Consider the following 22,280-nt stretch of genomic DNA (forward strand, 5'->3'; position numbering starts at 1 on the left):
CTATCTTGTCTTGAGAAAAAGGAAGAAAAAGCTCTATGTTTATTTTCTCTACCCCTGCATAATTTTACAGTGGTTTGCAAAAACATTCATCCCCCTTAGTGTTTGTCCTGTTTAGTCTCATTACAACCTAGAACTAAGGGTTTTTTTTGGGGGGGGGTAGCGTTATTCAATTCTCAAAACATGCCTACCACTTTGAAGGTGCAAAAAACAGTACTCAAGACATGAAAAACAGAAGCATAAGTACGGTATTTGCTGGCGTATAAGACTACTTCCCCCCCCCCTGAAAAACATGCCTCCATGTGGGGGGGTCGTCGGGTGCACTTCAGTTGGGATAGACATAGCTGCCCATAGTGGCCCATAGTACTGTATTTTGAGTGGAAATGTTGGGGGGTCGTCTTATACGCCCAGTCGTCTTATACGCCGGCAAATACGGTATTAATCTCACAGTCGATAATCTGTAGAGCTACTTCTTGCTGCAGTTACAGCTGCAAGTCTCTAGGGGTATGCCTCTATCTGCTTAGCACAGCGGTTCTCAACCTTTTCTTTGCCGCAACCCCAACTTCGGCACTGAAGTCCAGCGGGGACCCAGCCAGAGGAGCTGCCAGTTTAGCCTTGTGGAGGCGCTTCTGCCAGATGTGGCCATGGGCAACCCCGCAAAGGAGGTGACTGGAGAGGGGAGAGGGCCCTTCTTCTAACCACGGGGGTTCCACAGCAGCCCTGCTGCAGAGCACGTAGGGCTTGCTAGAGTCAGGCAGGATGAGCTAAGTGTTTCGACGCATTCCTCGGCAGGCACCGGTACGACCCTCCAGGCAGGCTGGGCAGCTGCAGAAGCAGCCAGTGGGGCACTGGAAATGCACAGGTGTGCATGGGTGGCGTGTGAGCATGCGCGCATACACAAAATTGAGGTGGTGTGGAGGCAGCCATTGCCATGGCTCTGCCGCCTCAGCCTACCTCTGCTGGTCGCCGCCTCTGCCGCCACACATGCCTCTGCCACCACATACAGCCCCCGCCACCACGGTGGCAGGCAACCTGGTGACCCCAGGGAAGGGGCCAGGCAACCCCAAATGGGGTCCCGACCCCAAGGTTGAGAACCACTGGCTTAGCACATCTAGCCACTGGGATATTTGCTGATTCCTCAAGGCAAAACTGCTCCAACTCTTTCAAGTTAGATGGGTAGTGTTGGTATACAGCAATATTCAAGTCATGCCACAGATTTTCAGTTGAATTGAGGTCTCAGCTTTAGCCATACATTAAGGTCATTATCCGGCTGGAATGTGTACCTTTGTCCCAGTCTCAAATCTGGCAGACTAAAAAATGTTTTCCTCAAGAATTGCGCTACATTTAGTGCCATCCGTCTTTCTTTCAATCCTGACCAGTTGTCCCGTCCCTGCTGATAAAGAACATCTCCACAGCACAATGCTGCCACCACCGTGCTTCGATGTGGGAATGGTGTACTTGGGACAATGGGAAATGTTGGGTTTGCATCACACGTGGCATTTCCCATGATGACCAAAAAGTTCACTTTTTGTGTCATCTGTCCAGAGAACCTTCTTCCATGTGCTAAGGGAGTCCACCACATGTAGTTGGGATAACATCACATGTGTCTTCTTATACTTTTAATTAAGCAATATATTTTTCTGGCCACCTTCCCATACAGTCTCCCCCACTCTGTGGAGTGTATGGGTTAAAGTGGTCCTATAGACAGATACTTGTATCTCCACTGAGGATCTTTGCAGCTCCTTCAGTGTTATCAAAGAATCATAGAGTTGGAAGGTACCTCCAGGGTCATCAACCCCCTGCAGAATGCAGGAAATTCACAACTACCTGCCCACCCACAGTACCCCCAAAAAAAGAACCAGAATCCATGGCCAGTCTGGCCTGGAGAAAATTCACCTCGTGACCCCAAAGTGGCAATCGGCATTTCCCTGGGCATGCAAGAAAGGGCCACAGGAGTCAGGTATGGACACAATCCCTTCTGCCCAGCCACTTACAATATGCCTAAAGGGAAATTTTCAGAAGGAATTGGGATGGGGAATTGATACATCTTGGCCAGGCTCTCTATAGCTGCAGTGGCTCATTTCCCCCCTGGATTAAATTTGGAATTACACCTTTTTGTAGAAATCAAAACGTTTACTCAGAATGTGCAATTTCCCATCTAGGTCTTAAAGCCAGTAGGCCGTTCAACCAGAAAAAGACAGCAATATAACAGAAAATTATTGCTATTCAATATTTATTTAAAACAAATGACATTTAGGTGCAGCAGCTGTATATTTTCTACACGTCTAATGTGTAGGGCTGCCAGGTCCCCACCCCCCTGACCACTAGCAAGAAATGGGGAGGGGGATAGGGTTGCTAGCTCCAGGCTGAGAAGTTCCTGGAGATTTTGGGAAGACACAGACATCAGTGGGGTACAGTTAATTAACTACTTCCTCCTTAGCTGGTTTTCTGCTCCTGATATATTTGAAGAAATGTTTATTGATTTTCCTAATATTGTTGCAAAGGGGTAGCCCTGTTAATCTGTCAAAGCAAAATAAAATAAAAATGGTGGCACCTTAAAAATGTTAAAATATTTTAATATGAGCTTTTGTGGGTCACTACTTCTATTTTTTCAGATCTGTAATGTGGGCTGTGACCCATGAAAACTCATATTGCCATAGATTTTGTTAATGTTTGAGCTGCCACCAGATTTTGGTCTTGATGATTTTGGCCATCCTCAGATTTTCCCTTTGCTGGTCTTATTATTAACTTACATTAATTTTGCCAGAACCAGTGCTCCTTTCAATTCACCTTCCAGTTATTAAAATAATCATTTTATGATTTCCTTGACTTGAGCTGTTCACCATCCAAGCATCCTTTTACACCTTGTGATATGTTTTGTGATTTGAAGTATGAATTCTGTCCTAGCCTATGTAAAAGTAATATCCCCTGTGCAAGCACCGAGTCATGTCTGACCCTTAGGGTGACGCCCTCTAGCGTTTTATTGGCAGACTCATTACAGGGTGGTTTGCCATTCCCTTCCCCAGTAATTACCGTTTTACCCCCCAGCAAGCTGGGTACTCATTTTACCGACCTTGGAAGGATAGAATGCTGAATCAACCTTGAGCCACCTGCTGGGATCAAATTCCCAGCCTCATGGTCAGAGCTTCAGACAGCATGTTGGCTGCCTGTGCCACAAGAGGCTCTCCTAGCCTATGTAAAGGTAAAGGTAAAGGTATCCCCTGTGCAAGCACCGAGTCATGTCTGACCCTTGGGGTGACGCCCTCTAGCGTTTTCATGGCAGACTCAATACGGGGTGGTTTGCCAGTGCCTTCCCCAGTCATGACCGTTTACCCCCCAGCAAGCTGGGTACTCATTTTACCGACCTCGGAAGGATGGAAGGCTGAGTCAACCTTGAGCCGGCTGCTGGGATCGAACTCCCAACCTCATGGGCAAAGCTTTCAGGCGGGTGCCTTACCACTCTGCGCCACAAGAGGCTCACTCCTAGCCTATGTAGTTAGTGTTAAATAATTTCCAGGCATCCTAGAGGGATCTGACTCTTTAAACTTCCTTCTGACAAGTCCCCTCAATTTAGCAAAAGATTATTTAAAGCCAAAAGTGATTGTTCTGCTTTTCATTGACTTGAGTGCTCTTAGCAGCTTCTGGCATCCTCAGTCACTTTGGCAGGCCTGAGGCCACTTCCAGAGCCTTCTGCCACCATGACTGGGCCTAGAGTGGTTTCCTGTTGTGGCAGCCACTGCTAGATCACCTGGGTAGGTGTATTGTTTATGCATACATAGGCAATACTTCTTTAAATTTTAAGGCATTTAGCCCCCAAATTTTATTTTTTAACGTTTCAGATTTTTTTCCTGCAAACATAGGCAGACCCTCAAGTTAGCTGAAAAATCTATTTAGCGTCAGTGTTGTCACGGTCCACTTATTTAAGTGTCTGCAGGTGAAGGCCACCCGTTGCTATTAGGCATATAGATTATTTATTGTACACTCCTTTGAAACTCTATGATAAACACAGGGAGAAAAGTTAACTCAGTGAAACTATAATGCTAACCTTATGAATGGTTGTATGAAAATAGATAATCTCATATAATAATGTATCTATAAAGCAGACTATGAAATGTGTTTGCATAAAACCAGCATTAGTGAATGATTTATTGTCTCATATTAGGTCGGTTATGCATTTTCTTCATTTCAGGATAGTTAGCGTGTCCTGCTTCCTATGTGTAAAATGTTACACTTCTTTCCAGAGGGACGTTAAAGAATAGAGAGAGCTAGGAGAAGAGGGGGGGGGCAGAAGGTATTCATTTAAATATTTTTGCTCCCTAAGTTGGTGATCCGCTACAGAGATCCTTGGGTGCAAGTTGGACTTCATTGAAGAAGACACAGAAGGCAACATTCACTGTACATGTTTTTGAACTGTCAGGAAAAAAATATGTGTTCTCTTTTTTTGTTGTGTGAAATATTCTTGGTGCTAAGCTTATTATGGAGTTACTTTAGGAAGACAAATCACTCATGGCAAATTAAAAGTAAATTATCTGTTTTGTAACAGCAGAAATGTCTTTTTTTTTGTGTCTTTACATGCAGCTTTTGCGAGAACTGAAGCACCCTAATGTGATTGCATTACAGAAGGTGTTCCTTTCTCACAGTGATAGAAAGGTGTGGCTGCTGTTTGATTATGCTGAACATGATTTGTGGGTAAGTTCAGAATTTGCTAGTGGTTTGACTTTTTTGCATGTATGTGTCATGACCCTAGGACGGGACATGAAGACACCATGAAGACACCAAAGCAGACTCAGGGATCTTCGTAGCTTTATTGGGAGTCTTGGGGGAGCATCTACAGGAAGTAGCCATCACAGAACATTCATTGCTGAAGACATCTCATGCAGTTTTCCAAGAACAGTTATACTCCTAGTCCTCTCACCTCCTACATGAAGTTTGCATGCCAACAGGCATTCCCACAGTGAGGCACAAAGCAAAACCATCCTTCAAACATCTTAGCACCCACATGCGAAAAGCCAAAGTCATTTTACATTCCTTATAACACTAAACAGTACCATTCACAAAAGATAACAGGAACAGCTCCAGAGAGTGGAAAGAACAAGGGATGGGAGAACGGAGGCTGTGAGATCTCCCTCGGGGAATGCAGGCCCCTTAGCAGGCCCCCTTGACTGAAGGCATGTACTCCAGTTTTGAGTGCATGACAGTATGTTTCTAGTAGGTTTGGCATCAGCATACACTGAGGTGGGGCAGGGACCAGGGATTCTGGGAAGTTCCACTGCTGCTGACTCCCTACTCGCCCATTTTCTCTGATGTCTGCATTCAAACCCTTTCTCTTCTTTGTCACCTGTGCTTCGGGTTTCATCTGCTACTTACGGCTGCTGGATAATAGCAACTGGGTGGTGCTATTATTAGGAAAGCATCAGCATTCCTGGTAGCTGTGACACTCCTAGCTGCATCCACTACCCAGCATCACTGAGAGAAAGATGTGTAGACAGTATGGACAGCTGTGCGTGCAGATGGTGGGAGACCTTGAAAGTGGGCAGAGGAATGATATATAGGCAGGTTGAGGCACATTGGTGGGTGGGCAAGAAAGGGGAGGACTAGCAGTGGGCGTTGAGGGACCCTAAATACCCTCTGCCCAGGGCCCTGCAAAATCTTGATCCATAGCTAGAAGCACCTAAGAATCCAGGGTGAAATCTGCACAGAGCTTTTATTCCAATCCCAGGTCGATTCAGTCCCTGCCATCTACACTGATTGCGATTTCCATTTTGATTTTGTCTGATTTAAATTTTCCCTCTGCAACAAGCATGATTGATCCAGAGTGACCCTACCTTTATCCTGCAATATCTTAGTGCTTTTAACCCTCAATATTTGAAGAATCGGATTGAGAAAGCGTGAAAAAGCAAGCAGATCTCTGGCTGCTTTGAATTTGTTGCCGAAGCTCTGTGGTAGAGAGGTCCTGATTGGCCAGGGCTGACTCCGTGGTAGAGAAGTCCTGATTGGCCAAGGCGGTAAGATTTTCTTAAAAGGGAAGCCCTAATTTTCTCTCAGCAGAAGCTGCAGAAGCCCTAACTTATGTCGGCAGAGATTTGCCTCGTGGTTTTTTCCCCCTTCCTCTGCTGTCTCCAATCCCCCCCCTCGTTCAAGAAAAGAAAGAGGCTCCTGCTGCTACCCCCTCCCCTTCTGAGCCTCCCTAAACATGTACAGAACACTTTTCTGTTTCAATGTGGGGGGGGAGAGTAAGACCCGAGTTCAAATCAATCTGGATTCAGCAGGATCCACACTGGAAAAAACAAAGTAAGTGCAGATTCAGCACAGGTTAAATATCCAAATTTTCATGTGCTAGCATAATTGGTATATCTACAGAAGGTACATAGACTAATGGAAACCTGATTCAGGTGCCTTGTACTGAATGAAGTAATCCAAGATTTGGTTATACTTACACAGTCTCTAGTTGTTAGAGAAAATTGCTCATTTTAAGATTTATTTTCAGTCATAAAGACCAGAGGCCTTTTCCTCTTCTTTTTTCCCTTCTTCTTCACCCACCCTGCCCTGACTATTTTTCTTTTTCTATTCAAAGCTAAGACTTTGGGGAGTTTGTTCAAACTCCTGGAATTCATTTTGGCCTATTCCATGTCACTGTGGTGCATTCAGAACTATACTGTTTTTGAAGCTTGTACATATAATGCAAATGGGGCCCCCATTTTGATCTTCTAGAATTAAGGCAGGGCAGGGGGAATCAAACAGATATTTTGATCTACTTCCTTGTCAATTGCTCATCTACTGCCAGCTACCTAGAACCATGAGGAAAAGCAGGATATAAACACTTCAGTGAATAATAATAAATTAATGAAACTAGCTATAGTGCCTTGCTAGAATAACAAAGTTTCTGCTAGTCATCATAGAAACAATCCCTCTTGAGAATACAGAAATAATTCTTTACCTCCTTAATCAGAAAAAGAATATAACCAACTTGGAATACCTTTGTTTAAAATAGTGTTCAGAACATAATAACAATTATTAAGTTCCCCAAATGTGTGCTTTCTACTGCATTTGCAAAGAGCATATGGCTAAGGGCTGTCTGAAGCCTTAGTTGCTGAGTTCTAGGGCCCTTCCATGCTTTAATTTTTTTTTAAACCTGTTAATCTTTGATCTGTCATTTCATAGTTGAGTTGGTAGGCTCCAAAAAAGGAATTTCAAGAGAGGCATAATCGCTGAAAGATTGCTTGCTTATTGAAGGGGGCACCAGAACCACACCCTTGAGGCACATCTAGTGTAAATTCTGTTTCTTTTTCTTTGAATAGCCAATGTCTTGTGGTCTTTCTGACACTAATTTACAGTTCTTAATTTTATAAGCTGTATGTTGGGCAATATGATGAATGGGAATGAAACTTAACAATCGTCATCAATATAAATAAGATGCTGTTCAGATATGTTTAGTCTGAAAATCAAACACTTGCCATAGATTTCCGATGGAAACATTATGGTTACTTCAGTGTTTATGTGGTCGAACTGTACTACACTAGTGCTATGCTGACATAGAAGTTGCATTTGCCCATGACAGACTCGTGTATTACAGTGGTAAGGGACCTGTATGAGGAAAGTCAGTTATTAACGACCTGAGTAATAATGTGCAGACAAGGAAAATATGTATGTACGATGTTCAAAGTAAAAATAGTCATGAAATTTCATGCTCCTGCATGCACAGTATAATTTAATTGGGTAGACTTGTTCGTACAGATTTCCTAACGATCCCACTCACTTTTGAAGTTTTCTCTATCATGTTTTATTACACAAATAATGAGTGTACACATCATAACTCACATTTGTTATAGCTTTGTTATAACAGCTTCATTTTATATGTATAGAACTTCAACTATGTATTAGCTGAATTAGTTTGTTTTTTAAAACAACCAGAAACAGTACTTTGCTTCTTGCATGAGCAGCATGCTTAGGAATTCAGTTTGCAGATCATTTTCATTTGACTATTATTTGCACTGTGAAAGACAGCACAATTGTTTAGTTCTTACTAGTTTCATAGGCATAATCCCGGTGATATATATTTCATTGTTTGAGGTTCCCCCACCCCCAAGATGGTTTCCTTGCTTTCTTCTATCATCACCAAAGAGGTCATCTGGCCCACTAGCCTTAGAATTGGGAAAAAGATGGGATTCTGGCACTGGGTCCTCTTTCTTCATCAGACTGGCTCTCCATGAGCACATACATCTTCTCTCCCCCCCTCCTGATCTCCCTATTGTTCTGGTTTGAGTTCAGTCAGTTACTTCCTCCTTGGCCAAATATGGTGCCTTCCCTTTTATGGGGTATCCTGACCACTTCCCAACTTTCCTGTCCCCTTCTACTGGCTTCACTTGGGAGACTATAAAAGGAAAACAAAATTTGAGTCCAATAGCACCTTTAAGACCAACAAAGATTTATTTAAAATCCTATAAAACCAAGAAGTTGCATTAAAAACTCCTCCTGAGACTAAAACCCAGATCTTCACTATCTAAAGGGGGGAGGTGGAGAGGGGGTTGATAGAACTCGCCACCACCATTCTATGAGGGAGGGGCCCTGATCTTCCTTGCCGCCCGGCCTTAGCCATAGACCTGGCAGAAGAGCTCCGTTCTGCAGGCCCTGTGGAACACTGAAAGCTCCCATAGGGCCCGCAGCTCCTCTGGGAGCTCATTCCACCAGGTCGGGGCCTGGTGTGTAGAAGAAGAAGAAGAAGAGTTGGTTCTTATATGCCGATTTTCTCTACCCGAAGGAGGCTTAAAGCGACTTACAGTTGCCTTCCCCTTCCTCTCCCCACAACAGACACTCTGTGAGGTGGGTTAGGCTGAGAGAGCCCTGATATCACTGCTTGGTCAGAACAGCTTTATCAGTGCCGTGGTGAGCCCAAGGTCACCCAGCTGTCTGCATGGTTGGGGGTGCAGAATCGAACCTGGCTTGCCAGATTAGAAGTCCGCATTCCTAACCACTACACCAAACTGTAGCAGTTGTAATTCCAGGAGCCATGCCAAGATTGGCAATGTTGACAGTGGGTGGTTTTCAACCCACAAGGACTCTTCCCCCTGATGCTTTGATAGAGCATGAAAGACCTGTCCTGGCCCTATTTCTGTAGGCTGCCATTGCAGACTCCCTTTGGTGAAGAAGAGCAAACTGGTAGCTCAGAGTGCAGGTATGGTTTTGCTCACAAATCATGTGAAAATATTTCTGTGCTGTCACTTCTGTGCTGTAGGAGTGGCCTGGTGATGTCACATCTGATGGAAGTGACTGGGTGATGTCACTCCTGGTGACATGTGGCTTCTGGGTCATGGTAGGAGGGTGTGGCCAGCTGACATCACTTCTGAGATTTTTCAAGGGTAAAAAGGTTGTGAAAGGCTAATCTAGAATGATCCAAATTTATTCACCCATTAATAGATGCGAAGCCATATCATACTAATGTCAAGTGGATTAGAGAACTTATGGACAAAAAGCCTCAGACCTCTCTGCGAACAGTGAAATTTTGCACCCTTGTTATTTTATTTTATTTTATTTTATTTTATTTTATTTTATTTTATTTTATTTGGATTTTTATACCACCCATTCTTTACAGCTCTGGGCGGTTGTGATTCAAGCTTTCTGGAAGGGCAGGAAATATAGTTTTAGAATTTGTTCCTTTAACCTTTTAAATTCTTAATTTTCCTGTTAAATTTTAAAATATGTTTAAACTTATTGTTCATATACCTTAACTGATCCTAATGCTTGTCCTAAAGTACTACAAGCTTTTTGTTTTTATTTCTTATGTTCCTGTAATGTATTGTGACAGTCGGGGGAGGAGTAGGGAATATCAGCAAAGTTGGTGTCAGGTGGATTGAGAGGAGCTGCCTTTGTCATTGCCACCTTTGTTGAGCCAGCAAACTTGGGTCAGGGGGAGCTAGGATGCAGCCGCCATGACAAAACTGTGATTCTTGCAGATCTACGCTTGTATTTGTATATTCTCAGCATTTTATATAAGCAAAATTTACAACTACAAACTGGTCTCCATTATATGATATGAATAAGGAATTCAGTGTAGAACTCAAGAATCTGTTTGTTTTTTTTAAAGAACTGAAGTGTACATATTGCCATAAAATTCCTTTAAAACTGTTCAATGATGGCATGGAAACTAGAAAAATGTCAACAAGGAGTAAGTTTTCGAGGAAAATCTGTTTCAATCTAAGTTTGACTCATCATATTGCGTTTTCATTTCCTGAAACCTCATCAAATAGTGCTTGTTAACATATACTTGAAGTCTTAGCTACCATTTTAGTAAGGGGGCTCTTATGTCCTACAGTGTCCTCATTTGAGAATTTTATGTCAAGATACTTTCATGTTTATATTCTTTTTATTTTCAGCATATTATCAAGTTCCACCGTGCCTCAAAAGCTAACAAAAAACCCATGCAGTTGCCAAGATCTATGGTCAAATCTCTACTTTATCAGATTCTTGATGGAATCCATTACCTTCATGCAAACTGGGTGCTTCACAGAGACCTAGTAAGTGCTGTGACTTTTAACTGATTAAGAATATTTTTGACAATATATGTGTTTTAGGAAAGTAGAATAAAAACCCTAAATACTAATCTTCTAGTATTATTGTATTTTTTCCTTGTTGTTGCTGGATATTCTTAGGGGTAATCTTTCTGTCCTAATTAGTTCTTATCTGCAGCATCTGTCAAAAGACAATGACACTGTATCCAGTGCATAGAAGAATGCAGATAACATTACAAGACTGAAGTAGCAGATAACTGTGGTTTACAGCAACTGCTTACCATTGTAATATTCAATACACTTGAATTTTGTAGGAAGTACCTCTTGGAGACATTGTCTTTCTGCCCAGCTTTCTCACAGAACTGAGATGTTGCTTAAGCAGATAGCAGTACCAGCCTTGGAAATCAGTAGACGCACACTAGCTTGACTCCCATTTATACTTCCCATTAGCTCAGAATTTAATGATTTCCATTTTTCTAGGAACCAATAGTTTCTTGCTGTTAATTTATACCACATCTTTCTCTCCATTGGCAACCCAAAGAGGCTTATGTCATTCTCTTCTCCATTTTATCTTAACATTAGCCTCTGTGGTACGTTAAGCCAAGACTGGCCCAAGGTCACTGAACAAACTTCCATATCAGTAAAATCAGAGTCCAGTAGCACCTTTAAGACCAAAAAAGATTTATTCAGAACGTGAGCTATGACAAAGACTACTTGCGCTCGAAATAAATAAATAAATCTTTGTTGTCTTAAATATTTGTTTGTTTGTTTGTTTGTTTGTTTATATACCGCCCTCCCTGAGGGCTTAGGGTGGTTTACAGAAAACAGGAAAAGATACAATTAACATACAATTAACAATTAAAGGTGCTACTGGACTCTGATTTTATTGTGCTACTTCAGACCAACACAGCTACTCATTTAAATCTTTCCATATCAGCGTGAGGATTAATACCTGGATCTGGAAATCATGGTCTGACACTCTCAGCTTCTACACCACATTGGTTCTCTGTGTCTGAACTGCAACCTGATTTTTTCACTTCCTCCAAACCACAGTTTAATCCTGGTTTTGAAGTTTTTTTGTAGAGGCAAGAGAGCAGTTTTACTTTGTGGTTTCTACATAACAACATATGATTTACTGTGAGAGTGTAAATTAATAATTTTTAAGCTCTCCATGAAGGGAATGGGGACTGAGGGGGGAAGAAAGTACATAAGATTGAGGATTTCCAAGGCTTGCTGCTGTGATGACAAACTGCAGCTTGCTACTGATAGACATACTGTGTTCTTTTTCTTTTGTGGATTTATTCCTAATTTGAAGCATAATTAGGTGCAAAACTTTATTTTTAATGGTCATTAGTATCATACTTGCAGGGGAATATGCATGACTTTAACATTTGAGTCACAAAGACAAATGTTTTATCAGAACATGTATTTGTTTATCTATTTGTTTTATTTATAGTCTGACTTTATCACTGAGATACAAGATGGATTGCAGTGTAAACAGTATGATTATGATGGGACATCCAGTAAGAGATAGGATTAGAATTGTAGAAATCTGAAACAAATCTTAACTATTCACAAGTTAAATAATATGGCAATTTCACACAATCTCACACAATAGGGATAATACAACAACAGACAGTACATACTATTCACAATAATACCAATACTTTTGTTTGACTCAGAGTGACAACAGCTTAACTGCAAAACAGGGTTATAGCTATGATACTCCCAGAGAAGGCCCTCAAACTCATAGATTGTAATCTTATGAAGATAGTTAAATGAACAGGATATGTTTAGCCTGGAGCTGGGACACTGTAGAACATGATTGCACTCTTCATATAATAATAATATCTATTTTTCTAACCTGCCCTTCCAATACAGCTTAGGGTGGGTATGCATCATCATAAAAACAGTATAAACATTAATATAAATTAAAAGATTACAATCTAATTGACCCAACTAAAACATATCAGGCAAGGAGGGGATTGGCATTAAGGAGCTGATCTTTCCCATATCCCAGTGGTGAGGCCAGCACTCTTTGGTAGTTATTTTATTTTGGGCCTTGCCTGGTGGAACAACTCTGTCTTACTGGCCCTGCAAAGCTGTTTAAGGTCCTGTAAGACCCGGATCTCCCTCAGGAGAGTGTTCCACCAGTCCAGGGCCAGGGCTGAAAAAGTCTAAGGAGTGGACTGAAGTGGTCCAAAATAGGACTCTGATTCACCCTGCATCAAACCCAGGGGAGAAGTCCTGGCAAAGTGACAAGATGTTCTCCACAAAACAGCTCACAAAAGCCTCACGGCTAATGTCTAATTTCAAATGTTGCAGTGATCCTAAGTATAGCAGAGTTCTAATTATTTTAAACAGTTGACCCAGGCATGAGCTTGCAGAGGCAATAGAAGCTGCATAGAATTCATTTTTAGTTGCCTTCACTGTCATCTCATTCATAAATGTCTTACAAGATGTTCTTGATTCTTCATCGTAGGTTTTTCTTCAGACTTGTTCAAGCTGTCTCAGCTCCTTTTTCTGCTTGTGCAGTTCCAATGTATTCCAGGGAGCTGGCTTTGGGCGGAAGATGAGAGGGATCTCGGAGATGGTTTCGGAGAGTCGGCAGTGCCAATGCTCCACTAGCTCATTGACTGAGTTGCTGTGGGGGGGGGGGGAGTTTGGATCCTGCAGAGCATTCTGGAATCCACTTGGATCCATAAGTCTCCTTGGGAGAGTAAATCCACTCTCTGCCTATACAGGGAGGGGGCTGTATATTAATCTGAGCCTTCAGGGTGAAGTGGCCCAACCATGGCACTCTAGTTGATTGGACCGGGCCAACATTTATCCCGATTTCAAAGATCAAGTCCTGGGTGTGGCCTGCTTGATGTGTGGGGCAAGGAGCAAATTGGGCAAGTTCCATTGGTGCCTTGGCTGACACTAGGTCCAAATTCTATGAGGAGTCAGTCTTTTCGGCATGGACATTGAAGTCCCCCAGAATTAATAATTTGGAAAACTGCATAGCCCACTCAGTAACTAACTCCAGGAAGTTTGGAAGGGCATTGGTTGGTGCATTAGGCAGTAAGTATACCAGGCAGATGGCCAAACTCTTGACTGTGCCCCAAATGAAACCCTACATTCAGTTCTTGAAATGATTGGACCAGGAAGTGCTTGAAAGGAAAAAGATTCTCGGACTCCTGCTTTTTTGTCCAGGATTGGTAAAGGACTGAAAACCCAAATGGCACAAGCTGACCTAGATGAATACCCAGGCATACCCAGGCTTCTGTCAATCAAGCCAGGTTCATATCTTGCCATGCAAAGAAATAATGCAAGAAATCTTGTTCTTTGTGGACCTGGTGTTGCATAGCACTAATGTCGGAGAGAGGATTTTCTTCCTTGCCCTACCACTGACATCTCTTGGGGTAGGATGGTGGTTAAAAGGAGTGTGAGCATCACCATATCTCCCATCCCTTCACTTTAACCACTTCTACCTGCTGTCATATTTCCCTTGATCCCCAGTCACTGAGATCCCCGGCCCTTGGCTGGCCTCACTACTACCCATGTCGCTCCTCACCCTTCCACTCCTTCCTATCCCCACTCACCCCACAATTCAGTTCCCTCCCCTTCACCCCCAATACAGTACCATTCAGTACACTAATCAACAACTTTACATTTTTACATCCAAATTTGAGGTTGCCTTTACCTGATCTCATATTAAGTGGAGACTAACAACCAAATTCTTAGACTTTTGGCCTCTCAATTGTTAGAGTGTGACTTTTGGAGGGATGGCAGTTCTCCTCTATGAGATGGTATTTATGGGTCTGCAGCAACAAAAAGTGTAACTTCGTGAGCAAATGTCTTCGATGAGTAAAACATTCATCCTTTTTGCCACAGGGGTAAATCTTTTACTCAAATAAGTGAGGGTACTTCTAAGTGTCCAAGGGGTACCTTGTCTCTATGCATTGTTAAAGGTCTTGATTGTTTCTGGCTCAGATGGAATAATTAGCAACAGTGGAAGGTTGTTCTTGAACTTTCCTGACCAACACAGCTCACAGCGGGAAAAATTTGATGTAATATCACCAGGAATCTCCTCCTGGCTCTGTCACTCTTCATGGTATGGTTGAGAATGGAGATTAGGCTGGCAATCTAGAAGCCTCAACCGCTGCCACAGAGGTTAGATTTCAGATTTTCAACCTGTAACGTAGTAGGCAGGCCTCCACTTGCCCACCAGCAATCAATGGACCCTTGACTGCAAGGTTTTTGATTTGCAGTAGTAGTTACCCTGGGCTCCAAGCCCTGGCTGCATTTGGGAGATATGGGCAGAACGTTCATCCTGCCTGACCCTGCACAAGGCCTTGGGGTGAGTCTATCCAGTCAGGTGTCTCTCCTCTATGGCTCCATGTCATGCCCCAAGGTGGGACAGCCAGGCCTGGTGCCTGCATCTCATGGCCTCCCGCCAAATCTAGAAATAGATTGGCTGGACCCAAGATCGCAGCCAAAGCGAGGACCAAGCCCAGGGAGCCTGGCCAGTTGCCAAGCAGTGCTGTACAAAGTACTGCCGCCCACAGAGGACCCATAGTTGCCAAATCGTCTGACCATGTCTGCGACAACTCCTGACGTATCTGTAGGTCGGTCACAAAGACTTGTTCTCTGCTGTTTTGTGACAGGAGGGTGGATTAGATATTAGATTTCATTGATTCACATCTTGCTTTGTGCACATTAGCTCTCAGACTTAAATCTATGGCATTTCCATTTAAAAGATACTCTTGCTGGGAAAGAACCCAAGAAGGTAGACCAAATGGTGGAACGTAAGAGCCATATTGAATCAGACCACTGGTCCAATAGACAACTAGTTTTGTTGTTTCCCTCCCTCATAAATTGTAGTTACATAACATTTGAAAGTTTTCCCTACTTCCTCCCCCCCAAGACTTTTCCTTGAGAGATGTACAATTCAACCTGTAGGAATAAAAGCAAACACTAAAATGAAAGATTTCGGCAAATTAACCTGCATCAGTAAATAGATAGGTCACATTCTTGCCCTTCTCCTTTCTACTTTCCTACCTCCAAGCCATCTGCTTCATTTGATGTTTTGCACGTGCTTTAGTTCACCTAAAACCATCAAGCTCAGTCAAATGCCCATTTAAATGTTACATTTTAACTATTGCATATTTCAGGTTATTAGCAATTAGAAACATTTTGGACCATGCGTTATCAGAGTTTTAATAGAGTGCTGTGAGTTATAAAGGCGGAGGAAGTAGTTCTTCTTGGGCATTCCGGTTAGAATATCAACAAATTTTGTAAATGGGGTATTTTAAATTTAAAATCTTCAACCTGAAAAAAAAAGAATTTTGCCCATTAAAAAAAAATGAATATACTTGCTTCCAGCCTCTGTGGCCCTGAAGAATCACTGCTTGAGTGTCACAACAGTATGCTATGCTGCATGAAGTTGCAGCAAGAAGTGTGACCTGTTAATGCCAGCCAAGCTTTTGCTGCTTTCAGCTGTTGGAACAATGTTAGGGGTTTGGGGGATCCTGATAAATTCTTTAAATCACTTGCTGACTGGGGATGTTTGCCTTTTTGTTTACCAGCCATTGTTTACCAAATCAAGTGTTATTCAGTGCCAATATTCTTTGTGGTTTTTCTCCATAGAGCAATCCTAAACAATTGGTGATCGCATTGTGAGAAGTGACATCACAGTGCTACATAGCTAATGTGGCCAAACAAAGCTAATTTAGAGGGAGGAAAATGCTTTCTGCATTGGCCACATGGATGCTTATCTTTTGCTCAGGAGGTACATTTTAATTAAATTGATCTGTTTTTCTATAATCAGTATAATTTACATTCTTCTGCATGCCCAGCATTTACAAGCATTGACAGCTTCCAGAGGCTAGCATTTACCTGCAGTGTTTCTCTTTCCAGAAGAGCACATTTCTAGTTATTTGCTTTCTTTACAAATATGTGTGTGGCAATTGCTGTCAAGTTGCTTGTGACTGATGGTGACCCTAAGAATTAATGACCACCCAAATGCCCTTTGGTTAACAGTCTGTCTCAGGTCTTGAAAACTAAGGGCCATGGCTTTCTTGATCGAGTCAATCCATCTCATATTGGATCTTCTTTTTTCCCCTATTGCTTTCAAATTTTCCTAGCATTTTTGCTTTTCCAGTGATTCTGATATTCTTATAAAGTGACCAAAGTCTGTTAGTCTCATTGGGGAATACTATGACATGAATTATCTTGGCTCTGGTCAAGGTCAATCAAGCTTCCTTGGGGCCAGGGATCACCAATTTGTTGATGTTTCTGGAACGTAGGTGGAGAGGCTGTTTCTCAGGTACTCAGGGCCCAGACCGCGTATGGCCTTGGTTTGATCTTGGTTGCCAGCAACACATCCTTACACAAAGATATTTCGTGACTCCTCTGCCCATTCTCAACGTTCTTCTGATTTCATGGATGCAGTCTGCCATTTGGTTGATGATGCCAAGGAATAAAAAATCTTTAGCAATTTCAGTTTCTTCATTGCCAGGCTTAAAGTTGTGTAATTCTTTAGTAGTAATTTATTTTTTCTTCTTGATGTGATCATGGCTTGGCACTTTCTTCTTTAACCTTCATGAGTAGTCATCTTTCTGCAATTTAAAAAGGAAATTGGGGGTTATCTCTGATGGAGCATTGGCCTGGACATTCTACCTGTTGCTTTCTGGAGAGGGGAATGCAAAGATGGCACAAATCAGCTCATTGCTATAGGACATTCTCCACCCATCCACCCACCACTCCAGCTAAATGTCATCTGTGTTTTGGTAACAACCCACTCCAAATTTCCAGATGATCTTGGATCTTGGTTTGAACTTTAGATATTTGAAATGTCTCATGTACAGATTTTATTGTAATCAGGATGTCAGACAACGGGTGAACCAACCCTTAATTTACTGTTGGGAGGAGTACCTGAACAATTTTAATATCTGCATGTGAACGTGACAGTGTATAACCCTTTGTGATAACTTGCGATTGTATGACAGATTGTTTTGATATAGTGTCTTGTTTCAGCAGTTAAATTGCTTTTGTTTGGATATAATGAAAAAGAACACTGAATAGAAAGTTGCACTACCTCAAGGAGAGCATTTTTTCACATGGGAATGTCATATCTCTAAATAATTATAACTGAGATAAGCTCAGGAACAGTGAGAGCTACCAAATACTAGCATTCTCTTGTCCATTGTTCCCCTTATCTCCTTCTTGGGTGTGTTCCTCTCATTCAAGACTGCAGACAGTTTTACTTGTGTTTGTTTTTTGCTGGCTCCTTTCTGACCACCTCCTTGCTAAAGATTGATTGGAGCCATATTAATGAATGCAGTAACAATGTCTTTCTAAGTGGATTTTTTGTTTGATGTCTAATGGATTTTATTCCTCAATAGCATGATGTAGTTGCCTCAGCACTTTTGGCTCTGTCTTTCTTTCTTCTGTCTTATACTCACTAACTCAAGGGAAAAAATGCTACTAGGGTATTCATTTTACATTATAATGTTACTTCTTTCACAACAGATGGTTCCAGTTCATTATTACTGACCTTCATTCATTCTTCATTTATACCTTTAGGGTGCAGGCAGGTCCATAGTCTTCTCTCCGCAGGGCTTTGCTTGTTCAGTTTTTATTATTGATAATTTAAACATCAGTCTTCAAAAATCTAACCTTTTGTTTCTATAGCAACCAATCATAGGCTATTCCAAGTCAAACTTTTTCTTCACAACTGCCATTTTGTGTTCATACGAAGCTGAGTTTTTAGAGTATGGAGTAGTTTAACTAGTATTAACTGGCCCAGGAGTGTTGACATGTATTTATCCTCTATTTTGAGACATTTAATGTATGATTCATGTTAAGAGTTTTTGAATGCTTTTGAATAGAATGTCGACCTTTATATTAGAGTAATTAAATCATAGAGTTGGAAGGGTCCATACAGGCCATTTAGTCCGTCTCCTTACTCAATGCAGAAACAGCCTAAAGCATCTAAGAAAATGTCTTTGGATTTACAATGATTGTTGTGTTTTTCTGTGAAATAATAACTATATTTCAGTTATGGTCATATTGTCTGTTGTGTATCACCATCATCATCATCACCAATAGCTGTCTGTTGCTTACAATATGATATGGCACTCAATCCATATCAGTCTGGCTTTCGACCTGGCCACGGGGTGGAGACGTTGCTGGTCGCCCTGTTGGATGACCTCCGGCGCCAGCTGGATAGGGGCGGGTCGGCAGTGCTGGTTCTTCTGGACCTGTCGGGTGCTTTTGACATCGTGGATCATGACTGCTGGTCTACCACCTCGCCGGCATGGGGATACGGGGCACAGCTTTACGCTGGATATGCTCCTTTCTCCAGGACCGGACCCAGAGGATAGCAGTGGGGGATGATTTCTCGCGCTCTTACAGACTCCCTTGTGGGGTCCCCCAGGGTGCGGTCCTGTCCCCCACATTGTTTAATATCTTTATGCGCCCTCCGGCCCAGCTGGTACGGAATGTTGGGCTGGGTTGCCACCAGTACGCTGATGACACCCAGCTCTATCTCCTCATGGACGGCCGCCCGGACTCCCCCCCGGAACCATTTGCCAGATGTTTGGAAGCGGTGACGGAATGGTTCGAGCAGAGTCACCTGAAACTCAACCCCTCCAAGACGGAGGTCCTGTGGCTGGGACGTAGGGGGAGGGACCAGGAAGCGTGCTTACCCACCCTGGCAGGGACGCAACTTACCATCGTGTCCCAGGCCAGGAATTTGGGTGTGATCATTGACACCTCCCTGACCTTGGAGGCGCAGGTCAAAAAAGTAGTGGCCCAGGCATTTTTCCACCTGCGCCAGGCTCGACTACTAGTGCCCTACCTGTCCCCTGAACACTTAGCCACAGTGATCCATGCAACGGTCACCTCCAGAATAGATTTCTGTAACTCGCTCTATGCGGGCCTTCCCTTGTCCTTGATCCGGAAACTTCAGCTAGTGCAAAACGCAGCTGCTAGGGTCCTCACTGACACACCTTGGAGGGCCCACATCCAGCCAGTACTGAGGCAGCTGCACTGGTTGCCAATTGCTGCCCGGATCCGGTTTAAGGTTTTGGTTTTAACCTTCAAGGCTTTACGCGAGTTGGGACCCACATACCTGAGGGACCGCCTATCGCCCTATGCCCCTCGCAGGGCCTTGCGCTCTGTGGGAGAAAATCTGTTGGTCGTTCCCGGCCCTAGGGAAGCACGCCTGGCCTCGACCAGGGCCAGGACCTTTTCGGTCCTGGCCCCCGCCTGGTGGAATGAGCTCCCGGGAGAGCTGCGGGCCCTGCGGGATCTTTCATCGTTCCGCAGGGCCTGCAAAATGGAGCTCTTCCGCCAGGTTTATGGTTGAGGCCAAGGCTGACAATATAGACCTATGCCTCCCCCTGGGATCTGGGATTTGGGATTAGGTCCTGAAGTAAACACCACCAGGACCTGAAATAAATACTATCAGTATCCCCTCTCTACCCGCCAGTAGTGGGAAGGGGGGGAAGTTGAGTTGCCGATCTTGCCATGTTGATAATGTTGGGAATGTAATAATTGTTTTAATGGAGTTTTAATGGGGATTTTAAGATGTTATAACCCGCCACGAGCCGCAAGGGAGTGGCGGGGAATAAATCTAATAATAATAATAATAATAATAATAATAATAATAATAATAATAATAATAATAATAATAATAATAATAATAATAATAATACAAGAGCACTTTACTTCTTCCACATAGGTTTCATTAAAAACCATATACACTATATGTTTAGTTTTATTTCACATGTAGGCAAGGTTCCTTGAGTTTTTCTAGAAGGAACAGCTTTTATTTTTAGCAAGAAACAAATGTACGTGTACATTGTGCTACTGAGTTTCGCACAAAGGTAAAAGTGTCTGTGAACTCACAAACCCTTTAAAATGGCAATGAACTAGATTTGAGACCATAGGTTACTGGAAGATATTAATAAATGCCCTTCAAGTACTGGTCCTCTGTTTCGTATTGCTAGAGGACTTAGATGCGAGAACCTGCGGCCCAAAGACTTTCCTTGAGATAGTTATAATGTGTATCCATAGAATGCATTCTCTAGTGTATGCATAGCAAACTATTATGTTCCTTGCAAGGGAGGAAAGGCAGTAAAAGCTGGATGATGGTGAAGAAACTGAAACTTAATTCTGACAAGACAGAGGTGCTCTGGGTTAGTTGAAAGGCAGACCAGGGAGTTGATATCCTGTTTTGGATGGGGTTGCAAACTTTTTAAAAAGCCAGGTGGCCACTTTGGTTAGGAGTGCTTTCTTCCAGCTTTGGCAGGTGTGCTGGCACATGTTCCTGTCTCAGTTTGATGTGACCACAGTGATCTAGGGTTTTATTACATCTAGACTGGGCTATTGCTATGTGCTCTGTTTGGAAGAGTCCTTGAAGAGTACTCGGCTAGTACAGAATGCTGCAACTAGACTGCTGGTCAACACCAGTTACTGGCATCTTGTGTCCCCAATCCTATAGCAATTACACTGGCCTCTGATCTGCTAAGCTCGAGCCAGGGTGTAGGTTTTGACATTTAAAGACCTGTATGGTTTGGGGTATCTGTAGCCCATTGACCAAGAAGCTTATTTGGTGGGTATATAAAAGAGGGCCTTTTCAGTGGCAGCCCCAGGATTATGGAACATCCTCCTTGGGGAGGTATACTTGCCCCCTTTCTCTCAGCTTGCGGCAGGAGGAGCCGCCTGAAATTCAACCCCTCCAAGACGGAGGTCCTTTGGCTAGGCCAAAGGGAGCAGGAACAGGAAGCGCGTCTTCCCTGCCTAGATGGGGTGCAATTGTCATCTGCGCCCCAAGCCAGGAATTTGGGAGTGATTCTGGATGCCTCATTTTCCATGGAGGCCCAGGTCACCAAGGTTAGATGGGATCCAAATCCTTGTTTCCCAAGTCTGTGATAATTCCTTCTCTGTTTTATATATATTTTAGTTGAATCTCCTTAAAACATGTTTAACAGCTACCCTTCTGATAAAATTTTTGTATTTCACAATGCTCAAGGACATGAATTTTGGTTGTTTTCTCGCACAGAAGCTAGTTTTGAGAGATGGTGAAACCAACAATACATTTTCAATTTAGTACTGCTTTGAATTGCCAGTTTTAAATGCCCTATAGAAATGCAGTACTTCCAACTTTAGGAAGAATCAATTCCAAGGACATCCATAATTTCAGGGACCAGATACTGAAGTACTTCAGTCACAGAGAGCCAGTTTGGTATAGTGGTTAGGAGTGCGGACTTCTAATCTGGCATGCCAGGTTCGATTCTACGCTCTCCCACATGCAACCATCTGGGTGACCTTGGGCTCGCCACGGCACTGATAAAACTGTTCTGACCGGGCAGTGATATCAGGGCTCTCTCAGCCTCACCCACCCCACAGGGTGTCTGTTGTGGGGAGAGGAATGGGAAGGCGACTGTAAGCCGCTTTGAGCCTCCTTCAGGTAGGGAAAAGCGGCATATAAGAACCAACTCTTCTTCTTCTTCTTCATATAAAGTACAGATCTGATGTACTTTACATATTTTTGGAACACTTTGTCAGGCCCATTCATGGAGAATATCGGTCCAGTACAGAAAAAGCAAGTTTTGAGTTTAGCTGTCATTGGGTTTGATGATTCCTTAGAGATTACAGGATAGGGCTGAATCTACAGATGTTGAAACATTCGCATTCAGATTAAGTTTGGATTATACTCAGTTTACTTTTGTAATTCTCTTTTTTTCCCTCTTGCCTTTTTTGCTCTTTCCTAACTTTTTTGCTAGC

At 42.9% G+C, this 22,280-nt stretch overlaps 1 protein-coding gene across 3 annotated transcripts in view; it reads left to right on the forward strand.

Annotated features, from left to right (window-relative positions):
• Nucleotides 1-22,280, forward strand: part of CDK19 (cyclin dependent kinase 19) — a 107,691-nt gene that overhangs the window by 54,811 nt on the left and 30,600 nt on the right. For all 3 annotated transcript variants that reach the window (XM_077302079.1, XM_077302086.1, XM_077302095.1), the window contains 2 exons: nucleotides 4,576-4,686; nucleotides 10,368-10,508. In XM_077302079.1, coding sequence (XP_077158194.1) covers nucleotides 4,576-4,686; nucleotides 10,368-10,508 — 252 coding nt within the window. The remainder of the gene's footprint in view (nucleotides 1-4,575; nucleotides 4,687-10,367; nucleotides 10,509-22,280) is intronic.

The sequence above is a fragment of the Paroedura picta genome, chromosome 1, assembly GCF_049243985.1.
Source record: "Paroedura picta isolate Pp20150507F chromosome 1, Ppicta_v3.0, whole genome shotgun sequence".
Taxonomy (NCBI): Eukaryota; Metazoa; Chordata; class Lepidosauria; order Squamata; family Gekkonidae; genus Paroedura; species Paroedura picta.